The 20,111-nt window shown below is 38.6% G+C and overlaps 1 protein-coding gene across 8 annotated transcripts; it reads left to right on the top strand.

Annotated features, from left to right (window-relative positions):
* Positions 1-304: 304 nt before the first annotated feature.
* On the top strand, positions 305-19,902 carry LOC104441805 (DNA-directed RNA polymerase IV subunit 1). Of its 8 annotated transcripts, XM_039311326.1 has the most exons (22): positions 305-822; positions 1,044-1,487; positions 2,162-2,205; positions 2,875-3,017; positions 4,626-4,723; positions 6,143-6,263; positions 6,368-6,492; positions 7,450-7,503; positions 7,587-7,811; positions 8,300-8,455; positions 8,641-8,736; positions 8,811-10,736; positions 12,060-12,229; positions 12,341-12,404; positions 12,482-12,600; positions 13,405-13,565; positions 14,793-15,052; positions 15,143-15,316; positions 15,412-15,549; positions 17,260-17,516; positions 18,304-18,415; positions 19,288-19,902. In XM_039311326.1, the coding sequence occupies exons 5-22, from the start codon at positions 4,637-4,639 to the stop codon at positions 19,462-19,464; spliced, it is 4,422 nt and encodes a 1,473-aa protein (XP_039167260.1). In that variant the 5' UTR covers positions 305-822; positions 1,044-1,487; positions 2,162-2,205; positions 2,875-3,017; positions 4,626-4,636; the 3' UTR covers positions 19,465-19,902. The 8 variants fall into 8 exon arrangements, with proteins under 8 accessions (XP_039167260.1, XP_010053343.2, XP_039167261.1 ...); XM_010055041.3 differs by lacking the exon at positions 2,162-2,205; XM_039311327.1 differs by lacking the exon at positions 1,044-1,487.
* Positions 19,903-20,111: the final 209 nt, after the last annotated feature.

Consider the following 20,111-nt stretch of genomic DNA (forward strand, 5'->3'; position numbering starts at 1 on the left):
AAAAGTCTTTTTTTTTTTTTTTTTTTTGCAGTCTTCGAAAAGTCTTTCAACTGCTGAAGAAAGAACCGGAAAATAAGAAAAAAGATTCAAACAAAAAAAGAAAAAGAAAAGGAGAAGAAGGAAAAGGACGGGTCCCACGCGGGGGGAGCAGGTGTTAGGGGCAATCTCGTAATTCGGGGCCAACACGAGGGGCGATTGTAGCTTCATCTGACAAGCGACACGCCCCCGAGAATTAAAAGAAAATAAAGAAAAACACTGCCCCTGTCCCGGCGCCCCATCGAACCGGGCGCTGTCGTCTCGTCCTCGGACACCCGCGAAACGAACCGGCGGCGTTGGCGAACTCCCTCTCTCTCTCTCTCTCTCTCTCCCTCCCTCCCTTTCGCCGTGACTTTCTCTCTCTAAAAACTCTCTCTCTAGACTCTCTCGTGTCGTCTCCTCTCCCCATCCTGTTCGCAAAACCCAAAACCCAAAACCCCCAATCGCTCTCGTCTCCCCTCCCCTTTCTTTCAGTTTCGGACCCCGATTTTGCTCGTTATTTGCGGTTGTGCCTCGCAAAGCCGCGGCCTTTATAGCACAGTCCCCGCAGTTTCGGCAGTACAAGCTCCTTCCTCCCTCCTCCCGTTCGTTTCTCTCTCTCTCTCTCTCTCTCCTGCTGCTGTTGCTTCTGTTGCTGCTGCTGCTGCTGCGGCTGCGGCCTGCTCTGCTGCTCTGGCTCGCGCGGACTGCCAATGCGCGGTCGCTAGCGGGGGCTGCATTGGTTCGGCGAAGTGAGTGAACGGCCTAATCCCCTCCCCTCCGTATTCCCCTCTCGCGGCTTCACATGTGCGTTCTTCGTCCCTTTCTAAGCTGTTGATGATAGCGATATCGGAGTTTGGTCGTTTCTGGCCGCGATCTCCTCACGTGGTGATCGCAAAGTTTGCTTTTTTAAGAGGCTCTGTTCTTGTTTTATTTATTTATTTATCTATTTATTTTTTTTAATGTTTTCCTCTTTTTCTTGCTCTGCGCGCTTCCTTCTTTTGTTCTTTTTGGGCGTGATCATGTAGGATCGTGTGAGGTTTTCGCGGCGTGGAGAGTTTTGGGGACGGTTGCGACGGTCGTTGGATTGGGTCAATTGGGCGCCCTGCATGGGAGATTCGGGGTTCGCCGTTTTGCATGTTATGCTGGTGCGGTGGGGGATTTTCTGCGGGCGAGCTGCGGATAATGTCGACGGCGTGGGCAGGGTTTCCCGCACGGTGATGGAGTTTACCGGGCGTTTCGCGTGCCTCGTCGCGGGAAATTATCGGCTCACGAGGCGATTGGGGTTTGCTTTTCGGGCCTGAAGTTAAACAGTCTGTTAGTGATGGTGGTTATGTTCTTGGTGTGCTCGATTGATCTGTTGATTGGCCGCAATGCCGCATTGCCGTTGTCTCCTTGTTATAGATGATTGTTCCTGCAGAATGAGAGTTCTTTCAAGAGGGTGCTTGTACTTTGTGCAGGGACCAACATAGGTGATTTGTTGCTTGTAGTCAATTGGTCAATACCTGATCAAAACGGCTCTTTTAAAAGACCTTTTTCCAGCAAGTGAGATTGTTGTTTGTGGACAAGTTTCTGATTTTTTATAGTTGACGATTCATGAATACATGAGTTAGTGATATGGGTAATGTGACAGTTTCTGTCCCTTTGTATGTGCATCTTAAGATTACAATTTTAGTTACATTGATTACATGGTCAAGACAACTTACAGAGATGATGTATTTTGGATGGAGCTGCCTTTCTGACTTGACGTGCATTTGAATCTTGCCCTCACTGGAGTGCTTTGCACCTTCATGAGTTCGGATGAGAGACATGTACTGGATTTGCTTTCAAAGAGCCTTTACACGTTTTTTTAATTTATACTGGATGATCAGCTTTTGTAACGGTAGTGTGAAAATTGAGAATCTTTGATGACTCGAGGTTGTTCTCGAAGGAAATTGAGGATGTTACATTGTCTACCTTGTGATACCAGTTTCCTTGTTTTGTTTTCTTTCCTTTATAGTTAAATTTAAACTTATGATTTTTCCTCAATCAATCACATGCTTGAAAACAAGATGAGGGTTTTTTTCTTTTTTTGGGAGAAAGAGTTTCTCTTCTCCTTTAAGTGATTGACTAATATGAATTTTCCTCTTCAAATTGCCTTTCACAGGATTTACTCTTTTTTTTCTTCCCCTGATAAGGAACATTTAAAAGGTAAATGAAAACGCTTTAATGATCAGCTGTTTATGGATATTAAGCTGCCGATATTTCTCATTAGATGTGTTTCAAGTACTCGGCGACTTGGTCGATATCATGCATCCCAAAGATGATAAACTTCATTTCAGTGGAAAAAGGATCTACGGTGGGAAACTTCACGATCTGTATAAAAATTGCCCAAAACACTCTCGTTGATGTGTTTGCACTTCTCGTGGAGCTGGTCTTAAGTCTTTTGGTTGGTGACAATTCGTCACATCCTTCATATATCAAAGACATATTATGACACCCTTTAGGAGATGCACCTAAATTTTTGCCATATTTCTCATATCCAAATGCTTTCAATCTTAGGAAATAGTGAGTCTTTTTCAGATTTAGGAAGCTGCAATGCCTCTACGTCAGATTGGTCTAAGTTAATGGTTCTCAATATGTTACTGTTGAATTTAACCTGAAACTCTACAGGTGATTTGTGGGAATATATGTGGCAGAATGGCTAGGTTTTACTTAAATCACAGCTAAATCTATTTTTAGTTTGTCATTTTGGCGTCCACATGGTGAATGAAATGCTTGGGTTATTGTGGAATTTTTTGCATGAATGTAAATATTCCTTGCGATGGCTAATCTGATCTGTCCTTTTTCCTTCTCAAATTTATTTACTCACTTTGGCAGGTAGTTAGCACAGAGATTGCGCTGCTCCAGCAGAAACAGAGGAGCAGGCTTGCTTTTACTAGAAGAAGGGCTTTACCAACTAATTGGACAGGCGGATTTTGTTTCAAGAAGCTCTCAGATTTGGATAAATTGTGCTTTCAATTGTAAGCCAATAAATTTAACTGCCTGTCAAAATTTTAAACTAATTGGACGAGCGATATTTTTTGTTAAGATGCTTTCCGGTTTAGATAAATTGTACTTTGAACTGCAAGTTAACAACTTTAATTATCTGTCAGAACCATCTTTGTCGTTTAACATGTTTCATGAATGACTGTCACCATGGATATCCTAGCACATCTTCTATGCCTGTAAGGAAGCTTGCTTTATACAGCAGGCATTTTTGCTCAGGTGTTTCGGTTGTACTGACCCTATATGATTAGGGGCACTATCTTCATATCCCATTATTCCATGCCTCTACTTTTTTGCCAATTATTTATGTCCTTTCTTTTCTTTTTTGTTGCTTCATCCACTGTCAAATCCTGTTGGGGAACAATGTGTCTGTTCTACTTCCTCTGTTCTTGAATATTTTGAGCGTCTTAACTACAAGGCTGTCCAATTAATCGACAAAAAGATCTAGTTTGTGATGAAGTCACTCCACATGTTTATTCAGCATATCATGGTGCATCTTTCAGTTGGCATTGTTCTCTCCCTAAGCTGTTTACTTCGTAAACTATGAGGTTGAACAATTTAGGGCCCGACAATCTAACTTTTTTCCTATTTGGCCAGACCCAACAATCTACTTTGGAAGAGCCAAAATTTCACGATGAAGGCAGTTCAGCCTTCTATTCAACAGATCATGATGCATCTCTTCATTTTTTTTTTTTTTTTTTTGTCTTCTTGAAGATTTCACATTCTAAATTACAAGGTTTTACAATTGGGTGGACAAAATAACTAATTTGCAAGAGCCACAATTCTGTGCTGAAGTTACTATACTCATTTATTCAACAGATCACGACTGCTTTATTAGTGAAATGTGGAGTTACATTAATGAGCCTCAAACTTCATGAATTTTCCATTTTGTATCATTCATTTTGTCTGATCAATCTTCATGGATGCCTTTTCAGTATTGAAACCTACCCTAAACTCGAAAGTAAAATTGCCTTTTCCAATCAAGTGCGGATATTTACCGCCCTTATTCTTGGTTTTCGTGTATACTAACTGCAGGTGTGGTTCTTTCTCTTTCTGATTAGCGAAGGAGCTTTTATTACACAAATGACAATTTTTTCCCTGGTTATTGCAGCTTGATTGATTATGTGTAGAGACAAATATATTCAGAAGACAATTTGAGTTCATTTAGAGTCATTGCTTTCTTTACTTATCCTTTGGTATTAGAGTTGTGGTCTCTAAAGTTTTTGCGCATCAGTCTAGTCCATATTTTAGCCAGGTAAAAATTTAACCGTCTTATCATGTGATGGGCACATCATTGTTCTGTACATAGTGATTTGGCTATTAGTTCCATACTTGATCCAATCTCAAATTCTACTGTGCACACTCTTTTACATGATAAATGATGTGATTTTTCACATTTGTAAAGTCCGTTACTCATGTATATATTCTTCTTCAATATATTTCTCTTAATTAAATGACATGAAAGCAATCATGCACTCATGAAGTGCATGCGTGAGCGCTAGTTTATTATAAGTGATCTAATAACTCGTCATGCCAAACTTTTCCTCTTAAGGATGTTATATAATAAATGTAGCTTATTGTAGGTGTGAATCCAATGGACAATGATTTCTGTGAGGAGCAGCAAGTTCCTTCTGCTGTTTTGACAGGAGTAGTCTTCAATGTTCTAAGTTGCAGAGAAGTGGTAAGTTTTCATCTTGTCCTAATATTCCTTCATCTGCAACCCTTCAGCTGCGTATTAAATCTTTTATGCTGAAGTTGGAATGCATTAAACGGACTTTGGAAAGCTTTTAGTAATTAATGCTGCACGATTTAGCTACTTCGAAAATTTCTTTGTGTATATGATATTGACTATTCTTCCAAGTAACTTTGAGATTTGACACATTTATTGGGGGTGTGGCACATATTCTTGACCTGCATATCAGTCGACGTGAAAAGTTGAACTCAAAAGTATGAGACCTTGAGACTGCCTGAGTTGACAGGTTAGAAACTTGCATGGCTGACTAAAGTTTGGCAACAGTCATCAAAAGATCTGCACAAATTTCTGATTACCAAATTTATGACATGACAGCATTGTAGGAAAAAATACTGAAAACTGGAGTCATATAGAGGGAATGAAATAAATAGAGGGAACGCAAAAGACAAGGCATATTCCAAAGATATCCAATGTCACTTGTTTTCTTTAACAGGTTTGTCACAGATACAGAGCACGAACAATGTCTGTAGTGAAAAAGTATCGACATTTTTATCACCTAGCTATTTCAGAATGTTCACAATCACAAATAGGTAGTGCTCTTTCTTCCTTGAGAAGTGTCCTTGTGATGGCAAGGATCTCATGATTTGCTAGTGACTTGTTTGCCACCGAAATATATTTATGGCACTATTTTAAAGAACCTGTGGTAATAATATTTCTTTCTGATATGGCCAATTTTCGTAAAAATTCTGATAGCACAAAACATTAACATTTAAAAAAGTGACAAAAACATGAAAAAGATGAGTGACATTTTGTCCAGCTTTCAATAAAGAAAACATGGTTGGAGTTTTATGTTGGTTGCAGATTAAACGAAGACAAACCTCTATATGCATTTGATTTTTCTGGCATGGTTCGCATTCGACAATTGTTAATAGCTTCTGGCACGTCCTGTTTAGTCCTTCGTTCTTCAAGCTATGAATGCATCCATGTCGTTCTTTCCGGCCTCTTTCACTTTTGTCTTGGAGGAAATTGCTTACTATATTTTACAACTTTTCTGTTGCTATTCTAATGAGTGTTCTTTTAGCCTCTATGTTAGTAGTGAACTTTGTCTTTATTTTGAGCCTGTTTGTTTTTCTTTTCCCTTCAAATTCATTTACTTGTTGGCCAAGCCCACTCAATGGATAAGGCTTCTTGTGTCGTCGTAGTCATTGTTGCTCAATTACTTGTCTTGCCAATCCTTTCTGTGCCTATGATCTGCCATTAGCAGACAACGCACAAATGTTGGACAACAGACATGGCTTGTGCAGTTAATCTAGCATTAGTTCTGGATATGATATGTTCTAGGTTGACATTTAGATATTTTGGCCAACTTTGCCTTCTCAAACAATTTACACACTGATATTTTGACAGGAGAAGATATCTTCAATAACAATTGAGTCTGTCGGTGAGGTCAGTGACTCTAGATTGGGACTCCCAAACTCCTCTGGTCAGTGCTCCACTTGTGGCGCCAAAGACTTGAAACAGTGTGAAGGTAATGATGCATACAGATCAATGAAACTTTCTAAGTTTAGTGCCCCTTTCCTCTCTGTATCCTTTTTTTTTCCTGTTGAACGGTGAATCATGATTAATCATCAGGTCATTTCGGATCTATCAAGTTGCCATGTACAATACTTCACCCGTATTTTCTGTCTGAAGTTGCTAAGTTGCTGAATAAGATTTGCCCAGGTTGTAAATCTGTTCGGCAAGATCTACGGGTTAAGGTCAGGTACCTCATCTTGCTGCTGTCCATTCAGATATATTTGGTAGAGTTAAATCTATACATAACTAAAAATATTTTCCTGTTGTTGCCTGCAATTCCTTTTCCTTGTCTTGTTTGCTCAGCATTGGGGCAACTTAAGGAATAAAATTTCTGACTGAAAAATCTACTAGATGAAGAATTGTCTTTTTTTTGGGTAAAGTACTAGATGAAGAGCTGTCTGTGGACACGATAACAATTAATTAAACTCGAAGACCAGTGTAAGGTTTTGGATTGGTCTCTGATCTACTGTCTCAAATATCTTTCTGGATAAGCACCTACATCTTTGTCCTACTAGATTTATTGTCTTCAGCAGGACGAGTACGTCCCCCTTCCTTATTCTTTTCATTGGCTTGAACAGTTAAAAGGATTGCGGGATAATATGATCAATGTAGTGTTTCATGATCATGTGAACGGTCTACACTGCTTTAGACATTGGCATGTTTTAAATATCGGATTGCAAAATCCACCAGGCTATGTTTCCTCTTGGAAAGAAGCTGAGGAGGTTAAGAAACCCCTGTGTTCATTGGAATTTGAATGTTGAAATTATACCCCCATTTCTGTCCAAAACTAGCAGTTGGGATTGGTAAATTGTTTTCTTACTTCCTATGTACCATACATCATGAAACCCAATGCCATTTTCTTGTGACTCTTCTCTAGTTTTGTTTTCTTTACTCTGGGTTTATGATTAGATTTTTTTCTGGGACATTCTTGCTCAACTTTAGCTTGGACAATGTGAAGTGCATTGTAATCATGCTGTTAATTTTGGTGTTTTTATATGAACCCAAATGTCTGACTTGCTTCCTCTAACTTGTCATGCAAAACATTATGCTTTCTCTTGTTAATGTTTTATCTTTTGAGCTTTTTGCCTTTTCTCTCTGCTAATGCTTCACCTGTTTCACTTTGTACATTAATTTTCCAGAAGAGTGGTCCGGGTCAGGTACATCATGGGACTAGGGGTTGCAAATACTGTCTCGTAAGTTAATTTATATTTCTATAATATTCTCGTTCCAAATAAGGCCTTCATAATTTGGTGGTAACTATTTGTGCATTGAGCAGCCTACTCAAGTAGATTATTATCCGCCTATGAAGTTCAAAGTGTCATCTAAGGATCTTTTCAGAAGAACTGCCATCATTGTAGAAGTAGATGAAAGTTTTCGAAATACTCAAAAGAAGCTAAACAGGAGGATTTGGCCCTCTGATTACTGGGACTTTATCCCAAAAAATCCGGAACAAGAAGAAAGTTCTCTGAAACCAAACAGAAGGGTATTATCGCATGCTCAGGTAGCTCATCCTCTATAGGTTGTCTGAATTTGTTGTTATTTCTTGTATGAAACTGAGAGTGAGACATTCATTTGAAAAAATATTTGTTAGACATCATCAAGTGTTGTATGCGCCAGCACTCTAAGCCATATTCTTGGCACTATTCAAGTTATGTTGCATATGAAATTAATTGGTTTCAATTAACAGTAACTACAGGTTCTTTTCAGAGGATGCTATTTTAAATCTTTCCAATCGAAGAAAAATGAGGGAGAGACGTATTATGATTTGTACTGCTTTTAATAGGAATTGAGCAGAATGATACTAATATTGGCTGACATAATTTTTCTGCCTCATGCCCTGTCTCCTTATTCTCTTACTTTATCATGCTTAGTGAATCTCTTTCCATCTATTTATAATACACTGCTCTCTCTCACACATGCACAGTTACAATTTGATTATTGTCTTGGTAGTTAGCTTGATGCACTCTTGATACACTTCTTCCATTTCAGGTTTATCACTTATTGAATGGCGTTGATCCTACTTTCATTAGAAAGTTTATCTCAAGACAAGATTCTCTTTTTCTCAACTGTTTCCCTGTAACACCAAATGGTCATCGTGTGACTGAAGCCACTCATGCATTTTCTCATGGACAGCGGCTGGTCCTTGTAAGTCCTTTTCTGTCTAGAAAAAGAAGCAAGAGTGGGTCTAAATCTCACAATGAATGCTTAGTTGCTTACCCACTTAGGGAATAGTCTTATTATTGCTGCTTTCTTTCTTAATTGGATTTAATATGGCTGGTTAGCCGGCCTAGTGTTGATTTATTATTCTTTTCCCTGTAAATTTCTTTCAGGATGACCGAACGAGGGTATACAAGAAACTTGTCGATTTTAGGGGGACAGCTAATGAGTTGGGCTCACGCGTCCTTGAGTGTCTTAAAGTTTCTAAGGCAAGCTCTGCAATCTTCTGTTAAGACTTTCGAGAATGGTTAAGCTCTATGCTTACTGGTTTATTTTCAAACAGCTGAACCCAGACAAGTTATCGAATACCGAATCTGCTTTTGCCCAGAACAGAAAGAGCAGGGACTTGGATTTCACTTCTTCTGGTTTGAGATGGATGAAAGATGTTGTTCTCGGGAAGCGGAGTGATTACTGTTTTCGGATGGTTGTGACTGGTAATCCAAACATCAAGCTCAGTGAAATTGGTGTACCGTGTCATATAGCAGAGAGATTGCAAGTATCTGAGACTTTGAATAAGTGGAACTGCGAAAAGTTAAATGCTGTCTGCAGTTTACTGCTGCTTGAAAGAGGTGGCATGCTTGTTCGGAGAAAAGGGCGTCTTGTGCGTATCAGTCACATGAAAGAACTTCTTTTTGGAGACACTATATACAGGCCATTAAGTGACGGAGACATGGTTTTGGTAAATAGGCCTCCATCTATACACCAGCACTCTCATCTCGCATTATCTGCCAAGGTTCTACCCATAGCCTCAGCTCTATCTATAAATCCGCTATGCTGTTCCCCTCTTCGCGGAGATTTTGATGGGGACTGCATCCATGGATATATTCCGCAATCGGTGGATGCTAGAGTAGAGCTAAGAGAGCTGGTTGGTGTGGATAGGCAGTTGTATAATGGGCAAAGTGGCAGGAACCTTCTTTCTCTTGGTCAGGATAGTCTAGTTGCTGCTCACTTGATATTGGAGGATAGTGTTTGCTTCAACCGCTTTGATATCCAACAACTTAAAATGTTGTGCCCCAATGATTTGCTTCCTCCGGTACCTTCAGTCGAGGGTGGAATGTGGACTGGGAAGCAATTATTCCAGATGCTCTTGCCTAGAGGATTTGAGTGGTTTTCGTCTTCGAATGACATTGGAATTAGCAATGGGGAAATTGTCTTTTCAGAAGGATCTGCTTGGCTTCGAGATGCCGATGACAATCTCTTTCAGAGGCTTATCACTTTTTGTCAGAGTAGGGTACTTAACATTTTGCATGCTGCTCAAGAAGTTCTTTGCGAGTGGTTGTCCATGAGGGGTTTTAGCGTTTCATTATCAGATTTGTACCTTGCGTCTGATTCATTCTCGCGGGAAAATATGATCGAGGAAATTAGTTGTGGTTTGCAAGAAGCAGATGAAACATGCAATATCAAACAGTTTATGGTGGATTCTTCACGGGACTTCCTCGCTGGAAATGGTGAAGAAATAAATGCTATGGCCTTCAATTCAGAACGGTTGTGTTATGAGAAGCAGAAATCCCCTGCCCTTAGTCAGGCATCTGTCGATGCTTTTAAGCGAGTCTTTCGAGACATACAAAGTTTGGCATACAAGTATGCTAGCAAGGACAATTCCATGATTTCTATGTTTAAATCTGGAAGTAAGGGTAATCTGCTAAAGATTGCTCAACACAGTATGTGCGTTGGCCTGCAACATTCTCTAGTTCCGTTATCTTTTGATATACCACATCATCTTTCCAATGCTTCTTATAATAGCCATAAGGAAAGGAATATAGATCGTACGCATGATTTTCCATTTCCTCAGTCTTTCATCCCATTTGCAGTAGTCAAGAACTCCTTTCTTTCCGGTTTGAATCCATTAGAGTGTTTCGTGCATTCTGTCACAAATCGAGCTAGTTCCTTCAGCGAGAATGCCGAAGTCCCCGGAACCTTACACCGGAAGCTTATGTTTTTCATGCGTGATCTATATGTTTCCTATGATGGCACAGTTAGAAGTGCTTATGGCAATCAACTCATAGAGTTTTCTTATGGCATTGAGAAGCAATCATCTACTCCCTGCAGCCGCAAAGACAGTCTCTCCTGTGAGAATGCAAAATCTGGGGAAGGGATGGGAGGCCAACCTGTTGGTTCAATGTCTGCCTGTGCCATTTCTGAAGCTGCATATAGTGCTCTAGATCAGCCAATCAGTCTCCTTGAAATGTCGCCACTGTTAAATTTGAAGGTAACTTCTATCCATCCACGTATGCGTTCACAGAACTATGAGGTTACTTCTGGTACTTTATTGCTGACTGAAGTTGCTTCTATTTTTTATTTGCAATTCAATTGTTTCACATTTTGGTTTTGTAAATGTTGCATATTATTGCTGAGGCAGTGGTTCGTTATTGTAGGAAAGCATCAGATTCTGTCTTTATTATTCTTTTCCGTAGATCATGGATTGCAAACACTCTGTTTTCCCCAAAGCCGGCAGTGGGAATGCGTGTTCCTTTTTGTGGTACACTAGCAATGTGGATAATTAAAACCAGAACTCTAATTTTACTTGGCATATTGTATGTTCTGTCATTTTATACATTTATTCGCAGTACATAATTAAAGAAAAGTTTTTAACTGTAGCTAGTAAACTAGTCCAAAGAACTAGTCTTTTTAAAAAAAAAAAAATTATATAGCTGAGGCATGTATATTAAGTCAGCAGATAAGTTAGCAATTATGTTGAAGTAGTGAATGACTGCCTTTAATTCCACATGTTATTTTCAATCATACCTGTTTGCAACAAAAAAGAAAATTTGTCTTTTTTCCTACTAAGAGATTTGCTGAAGCTTAACTCTAACATACTGCACTTTAGACATATTGTGTTCACCCTGTTTCAAATGCTGGAGAAATCCAGACTGCTCAAACTTTCATCTGATACGGTTTTGTGACCTAGGAGTTATGATGGGCAAAGTGTTCACTAGTATTTCTGGAATTGTGCCTTCAACCTTTTGAACTTTGTTGATGTCTTTTCTCTTGCCGCACTTATATGTTTCTGTTAGTCCATGTCTTGTGTTGTGTTTATCTCGTTCTGAAGAGAGGAGTCAGCTTTTATGATCATCCTGCAAACTTACTTGTAAATGCTATGATTGACATACAAATGCTTTGTCTTGTAATTGAGATATTTGTGTCTATGTGTTTGCACCCTCTTTGTGCTCTACCGTTGATTACTTGTTCTTATAAAATCTCTGCAAAATATACTGGCATTACTTGTAAGAGTTTGAGGAAAGGACTGTGCAGGTTATATTCATTACTATTCCGATGCATCATGCATGATTTGTGTGGTACAGTCCTTATTGAATTTCACAATAGAAGAACTTGAACACTTTTCCCAGTCACAAAGATACAGGTAAGTTTTTTGAGATGCTGGTGGGGGTTGAGGAATATGTTAATCTGTCTTGCTTACATATAAGTGAAAATTGAATGCTGAAAGTGGTAGGTGAGATTTATGTGATCAGATGTTTTCACTTGGTTGTCTATAAAGATGCCTAACCAATTCTCGTATTGGTATACCATGCAGAATGTGCTGGAGTCTGGTACCAAGAAAAGCAACTCTTGTCAAACAATGTCATTATTTCTCTCTAAGCAGCTTGCAAAACATAGGCATGGTTTAGAATATGGAGCCCTTGCAGTTAAAGATCATCTGGAGAGAATGTTCTTCTCAGACATAGTGTCAACCACAATGATCATGTGAGCATATATAAACCGTGTGTTTTTAATATTATTCTCATTATTCTTTGCTGACTTTGAGCTTAGTCATAACCTTCTTTACGATAGAAACTGATGTGCATTGGTTATTAGTTTCTCCCCAGAGAATTATAACCAGAATTTGAGTCCATGGGTGTGCCATTTCCATATAAGAAAGGTAACTAGTTAAGGAAGTCCTTTCTTTTCCAGTTTACATTAAGCTCTGCTCTCTTACACAAATATTCCCCACTGCAGGACATTATAACAAGGAGAGGATTAATACTTCATTCTGTCATTGGTTCTCTTAAGAGGAGATGTCATGCTTTCTTGAAGGAATTAAGAGTTGACCTTCCCCCACTGCAGATAACTATCAAGTAAGCCATTCTGGAGATTAATACTACTGCTTACTGGGTTGGGTGCAGGAGTTGGTCTTCATGTTTAAGAATTCACTTGCCTACATAAAGTACGCGCGGTGATACTTTCTCATTAGTCAGTGGCTACCTTCTCCCTTTTTCTGCTTGTTGTGCAAACCTGCTCATATATGGTACCCACCTTGTGAGAAAAATTTAGAGTAATAATTTAGTTTCTCATTCTTAAATGACAAATCATGTGGACCACAAGGTGCTATATTTTCCATTTCCATGTTGCTTTTTTAACTATAATTAATGTTTGACCAATTAAATCCTATGTAGCACTTGAATCTACACGTGTTGCCGTTTTGATTTGCACGAATTCTGTAACTCTAGAACAGCATCAGTCGCAATTTTATGTTCTTAGCTGCTCAAAGAGTGTCTATTGGGGTTTAATGCCCATGATGCGATGGCTGTCACACTATTTGCAAAAGCTGCAGCACGTAAGCTTCTTTGTATATTTTGTTTGTGTTACTACCTAGTGTTGTTTAAGCTCCTGAAAAGGAGATATGGAATGAGTTTTACTTTGATGTACTTCGGAGTTCCCATATCTATCCTATTGATTGGTATTCCTTCCATGATTTTGGATCAATCCTATCAATTCAGTATGCCTGGACTTATCAGTATAGCCTCTTATATATTTGCAATGACTTTGCAAAAGTGAATTATTGGTTCTGGGATTTTTGCATATATCATGTTTCCACTGTGAGATTTGACTATCCGTTAAACACAATTTCCTGTGACTTGGTAACGTATTTGCTGATGCAGTGATTGTTCATTAACTGGTGAAGAAAGGGAAGATGCAGCTAATATCTTTTGCATCACACTCACCATGGTTGAAGAATCGAAGAAAGTTGCCACACAGCCCACTCTTTTGAAAAAACTTCAAGAACACGTGATACCTTGCCTTCTGGAAACAGTTATTAAAGGTTATCTACGAACTTTATTTTTGTTTCAATGTGGCTCTTATGCATGCAGGAATTAACTTTGCCGTAAAAAACACTGCATTGGCATATGATCGTGGCTGCCATAATACATATCTTACTTGTATAGGAGCAAGGAGTTTATGTGATGAATACACCATGTGGCAATCATGACATGGTATAATTGACCAAATCACCATTTCTTGTGTGCCATGAATCTCATCCTACTTGGCGCCATGTGCTCATGCAGCTCACTTTTGATTGGTCGGTTAAACCACGTGTCACTACCACATAGCCTATCCGTCACTGGCGATATTTTCTCCCTGCATAGGCCACCTGTGGGGAGAAGTTCAAAACATATATTTGCCGTTGTAATCAGAACATCAATATACTTATTCAATCAGATGAAAGTAATGCCATGGGCAACATCAAATAGAAACTGGGAAATATAACATGAATAATGCATGTAAGTGTTAGTTAATATATGCTAATTGGGAAATAGACTCCTTGTAAAGTGAGTCATTTGTAACATGATATGAGAATGTGATGTGCTTTATTTTGTCAATACCAACTAGAAATGCCATTGATCTAAACTGTCGCATTGTTGCCATAATTATGATGAAAAAAGACTGACATGTTAAATGGTGTTTAGCGGGAGTAAAAGGAAGGATAAAGTCAGAGTAAATGAAAAATAGAAATGCGGCTGATCCATTGTTACTCTACTCTCGAGAACACTGCACAACTTTGTATAGATCCAGATATGGTATTTATACTTCAGTATCAGGCTAAACCCTAGCCAATGCCTAAGGTTGAGTGTTAGAATTTTTAAATGACACTCCACTCTTAAAGCCGGTAGCTTTATACCCCCCCAAAAAAAAAGAACAAAGAAAAAAAACTGGTGCTCATTCTCTTTGTAGTAATTCTGTAATTTCTGAAGTTTCAGTACTTAATGATGGTTCACTGTTTATAAAGTAAACAGAAACGTACGTGATATGTAACGTGGGGAGATATTATGAAGAAGTTGCTCCAGTAATCACTGCTAGGCACAACCATGCTAGCACACTCAATGCACCTTGACACATTGTCGCAGTACAAATGTACATAGGCACTATAATATCTTTCACCTAGAAATTCCACCGCTTGCATGTGGTTTGAAATTTTTTTAGTTTAGTTTATGTGATCAATAACTTCTTTGTATCACTGTTAAAACTGAATGGCTCACTCGTTCTTCAGGATTCATGGAGATTAAGAAGGTAGATATCTTATGGAGTGAAAGCGGCAAGTTAAGCAAATCTAAGCCTGTGTCAACTGGTGAACTGTACTTGAGAGTATCCATGTCTGCACATTCTGAGAAAATGAAGCTCTGGAGTGTACTCATGAATAATTGTGTTCCTATTATGGATGCTATTGATTGGTCTCGCAGTCATCCGGATAACATTCGTGAATTCTCATTAGCAAATGGGATAGATGCTGGATGGAAGTACTTTCTTAATGTGCGGTTCTCCAGTGAATCTATTATTACTGTTTGTAACAGTACGAATCAGTTGCTAACGTGATTAAATGTTGTTTAACTCTCAATACAGAGTCTGGGTTCTGCTGTATCTGATACGGGCAAGACTGTTCTTCCTGAACATTTAGTTCTTCTTGCAAATTGTCTATCAACAAGTGGAGAGTTTGTAGGCTTAAATCCTAAAGGGATGTCAAGACAAAGGGAAATCTCATCTGTCGCATCACCTTTTGTTCAAGCGTGCTTTTCGGTTGGTTCTGGGCCCTCAACATGATTTGCTTCAGCCTTTTCTATGAGATATCTTTTTCTATATGTTTTATAGCATGGTCTGTTTGAATGCTGCAGAACCCTGGTCCTTGTTTTATTAAGGCTGCCAAGGCAGGAACAGTGGATAGTTTACAAGGGAGTCTGGATGCACTGGCATGGGGAAAAGTTCCTTCACTGGGGACGGGTGGACTATTTGAGATAATATACTCTGGCAAGGTAAGGATTTTGTCTTTTTTCTCTTGATATTGAGAATGTTAAGTTAAGGTGACAAATGGAGTAGTAAGTTCACTTAAACTACTACTTTTATATGACAAGCTAGGACATTGCAAGATTGGTTCGTCTGGAAACAGCTTGAACCAGTGAATAGTAAAAACTAGGGTTCTTCAGTGTTTGAAATTTTGGAACAATTTTTTATACGTTGTTACCTTGATAGCATTATCCCATCTCCAGTAGTTAGACTCCCGTCACACTAGCAGCAATAGTGTAGTCACCATGATACTGCCACTCGTTTTAGAATGAGATTGTGATTGCAGCTACTTAATTTGAAAATTTGCTTGGAGAAATAAGTACCTAAATGGGTTGAGGTTGCATGGTTAATCTGTGAAACATTCTAGTTGAGTATACTGATGTTCGTAAATTATCAGGTGTGTCTAGGATTCATATCAAAACCAAAATCTTAAATTTGTTAAGTATTTAAACCAAAAAAAAAACTTCATTCTTGCTTTAGTTCAAACCATCAACAGTTTGTCTACCTATAATAACAAGTCCAATATTAACTCAGTCCTAGAACTGTAACATCAAATGAGTAACCTTTAAAAAACTCCCCCTAATGCTAAAGACCATAAGCATGCGGTCAATTTTAAAATCAGAAACATAGTTTTGTTGTCTTAACAATGAGAGGGGAAAGAAAAATTATTCTGCCTATAGGAATTTTAATTTTCTTTTTATTGTTTATAAACATTACATTTCACTTCCAATCTGTAATCAGTGAATTGAACAAAAATCTACTTGTTTTGGGAAGCAGTTAAACTGAAATTGCACTGCTAACACAATGAAATAATAAGCCAGAACAAACCCGGACCAAACAACCCAAATTAGCTCAGGTTTTTATTTTTGTAAACACTTGGCAGTGGAGTTTAGGAATTTTATTTTATTTTTTTATTTCAGTGCTTCAAGTTAGAGGTGCTGCACATAAGATCCTTAAGAAAGGAATGGGAAAACCTACCTTTTTTTTTCTTGGGGACTTGCTCGATACTTACCTTTTGCATTGCACGTGGTTTCTTAAGTTTGGGAAGGTGTCTTAAGATATACTAAGCCTGGAATATTGCTTCTGATGAACCAACTCTCAGGCTAGCATTTTAATATTGATGCAAGCTCCACAGACAAAGTCATTGTCCATGCTTTAAGCTTGAGATTGTTTGACACAGGAGAGGTTCTGAGAATTTGCCAAACCAAGGGTTTAGGAATGTCAATTCCCTTCATGATAACTTATAAGCTATTAACTGCCATTAATACATCGTAGGGTTCTGAGACGAAATTTATCAACTTTTGTTTCTCTTTTAACTCATTGGAATGTTTGGATGTTGTTAATTAACAGAGATGACAATTCTATGAAATCGAGAGGCTTCATACTTATTTTCATTTAGTTTGTGAGTCCAAGTATATGGTTAGCTCCATAGAAATGTTTGTCTTCTAAATGCCCGTCACATCCTTAACAATTCTTATTGATCATTATCTATCTTCACGTATATTAAGTGGTTGTGCTACTTACCTGCAGAGCCATCCTTAATCAGTACCTTGACTAGTGGTTCTCTTTTTTGTAAAATTGATATTAATTAGTTTCTTTTGAAAAAAGGATGACCTGTGTTTGAATTTCAGGACTACCTTTATTTTAGAACGTTATAAACTTCTATTTGTATTGATCAGGGGCATGAGCTTGCAAAGCCTGAGAGTGTCTACAATCTGCTGGGTAACAAAGTTAGTTCCACACAACAGAATATAAAGCTTGAAGTGCCTAATGCTGGCAGCCATGTGCCAGACACATGTGGGGCGGAGTTTGTGCAGGCTGATAGTGTTTCTAAAGTACTCAAGAAATTGGAAATCAATAAGTCATTATTCAGGAAATTTATCACATTTAATGACATCCAGAAGCTCTCGCTAGAGCTGAAAAAAATATTGTACAAGTAAGTTTATTGATGACTTAAATCATTTTTAAACTTGTCCATTGTATGAAGAGTTTGATGCATTATATATATTGGGTGAAACCAATCTTGGAATTTTTTTTTTTTTTTTGGTCAGTCAATCTTGGGAATTGACTTTCTTGCATTTGCTATCAAATGTGCAATTGTTTTAACTCTCGAGCATGTACTTCTACATTCTGTGCACATACTGGATTCCCAAATTGCATGACTCACATTACATAGAATTCATGTCCTTGCTACTTATAATAATTTTCTATATTAAATTTGGCTTTGTAGATTTTTCTCTGTGAAGCAAAGTGGACTAGGGTGGTCTAGACATTAGGTACTGAGAGAGACTCGAAAAATCAGCCTTTCTGGATCAGGACATTTTTCTACCCCGAGACAAGAACCGGGTTTTCTGACATTTGCTAGAGTTTTGAGAGTGGCATTTTGACTGAAATCCTGAAAATCATTTTCTTTTCAAGTCAATGGTTGTAATGAAAGAAAATTTTAATTTGAATTGAATCTGGGCACATGCTGCACATTAGCTTTGTGTTCACAGGAAGGATTCTGTATCAGGAACTGGAGTGGTAGATCAAACAGTAACCAGCATCTCGATTCATGCTAAAAGTGTGCCTCGCCAAATTTTTATGTCTTTCATGAACCTTGAGTTGCAATTTCAATTACATTGAGAAGTTTCTAGGAACCATCTTCCAGGCTTTTGTTGCCTGAAAGATAATTTTGATGGTATCACACATCATCTGCTTGATGATATGTGTTATTGATATAGGTACCCGATCGATCACCATTTAGGTGAACAAGAAAAGTCGATTGTGATGATGGCTCTGAAGTTTCATCCTCGTGGAAAGGAAAAGATCGGAACTGGAGCTCGGAATATAAAGGTAATGAGATATATACACATACATATACCAATAAAAGTATATATAGCTAACAGGTGCAAATAATATGCCCAATGCTACTTGTATTTTTTGGCAATTTCTGGCATTATCTTGAAGAAAATAAAAAGGCAGTTTCCATGCTAAAATTCTTGTCTGCCACTCGGTAGTCAAAGATGAGTGTAGGTCAGTTTACGAAGGCAATGGCCTTTCACATTGAGTGCTTTGTCGAAAATAAATTTATAGTCGCTTTTGGCACAGGACTTCTCCCCAAATTCTACATTTCTTTCTCGAATTGAAACAGAAAAACTTGCCAAGATTGTTAGAAAAGGAACTGTAGGTGTACTAAGATTGACTTACAAATTGGTCTCACAGATTGCGAGTGGGAGTGGGCCTGGTTAACTAGTTTTGAACACCGTTCTTAATATACCTCAAATTATTCTCATTAATACAGGCAGAATTCTCCATGTGAGGAACATTACTCATGCATGTACTATCTGTTCTAAGTATCCCTGCTTGGGGTTTCTCTGAGCGGAGTAGAGCATTGTTGGGATTCATTCTTTTTTAGTTTCATGAGGCTCTATCAAAGGGAAATCCTCAAATTTTTTAGGTGATGATATTCGTAGCTTATTTTGCAAGAATGAGTTCATATATACAAAAACTTAAGCTGCTTTTCAAACAGAAGATCAAGATTTTCCTCTGATCCCTGGCATATACACATGAAACCCTGCACAAGCAAACCACAAGGTGATTCAAATGCGATTGCGTGGAAGTCATGCTAAAACTAGCTTCATGTTGTTCTTTCTGGGAGTTTGGTTTGAAGAAACTGTAGTCCTTGCGTAGGCTGACCGCTTTCTTTCTTTCCTGTCATCTCTTAGGTTGGACATCACCCCAAGCACCAAGATTCTCGCTGCTTCATGCTGGTCAGAGACGATGGAATGGCAGAAGACTTCTCTTATCACAAGTGTGTTCTCGGCGCCCTCGAGATAATTGCTCCCCAAAGGGCAAAAACCTACCAATCGAAATGGTTGAAACACGAGGCGGAGCAGACATAGAATGCTTCTCTTCTGCGGAGACGGAACATGTACAGCCAAGTACCTGTAATCAGCCTTCTCTCTCTCTCTCCTTTTTTTTTAGCCAATTGATTCAATAAATGGCTGTTCTTTTCCACGCTTCTTTTTGCTCCTTTTACTGCATTTCGTTTGCCTACTTATTTGATTGGCAGAAGAGATGTAGTGGAAGCAGCAACGAGAAGCTCTTAAAGCGCATCCATCCTTTCTGTTTTTCAGTAATGTGCCGGAAAAATGTTGTACTCAGTTTCCATATAAGTTCAGTTGTTATAATTGGTGGACCGCCTATGATGATTTGCACTCCCGCTTTCTTTTCTTTGGGAGTGAAATAGACCTCTAATGAACGGTAACCTTTTGTCGTGGCGGCAGGTGAACTCTTTTTTCAGTCAATAGAAATAAGCCGATAGAAGTATATTGAGTTCATTCTGAATATGTGATTTTGTCAAATAACCATCGTCCCTTAGGTTCCTCTGTTTTGATTCGAGTCTTCGTCGCCTCATTCAAGCACAAAAGCAGGATTTAATTCTGGTATACTGACCCTTTATTTCCGTACTCACTCACACGTGTAGAAACCCGATCTTCCTATTGAACGAGGCAAAATGAGGGTTTCCTACGTCTTCTCTTGATTCATG

The sequence above is a fragment of the Eucalyptus grandis genome, chromosome 4 (genome assembly GCF_016545825.1).
Source record: "Eucalyptus grandis isolate ANBG69807.140 chromosome 4, ASM1654582v1, whole genome shotgun sequence".
Classification (NCBI taxonomy): Eukaryota; Viridiplantae; Streptophyta; class Magnoliopsida; order Myrtales; family Myrtaceae; genus Eucalyptus; species Eucalyptus grandis.

Excerpts from the sequence above, each read along its gene's own strand:
- LOC104441805 (XM_039311324.1), top strand. The coding sequence starts at position 4,637 with ATGGACAATGATTTCTGTGAGGAGCAGCAAGTTCCTTCTGCTGTTTTG. Across the intron at positions 7,812-8,299 it reads GGGTATTATCGCATGCTCAG|GTTTATCACTTATTGAATGG; the intron begins GTAGCTCATCCT and ends CTTCCATTTCAG. Across the intron at positions 10,737-12,059 it reads CGCCACTGTTAAATTTGAAG|AATGTGCTGGAGTCTGGTAC; the intron begins GTAACTTCTATC and ends TATACCATGCAG.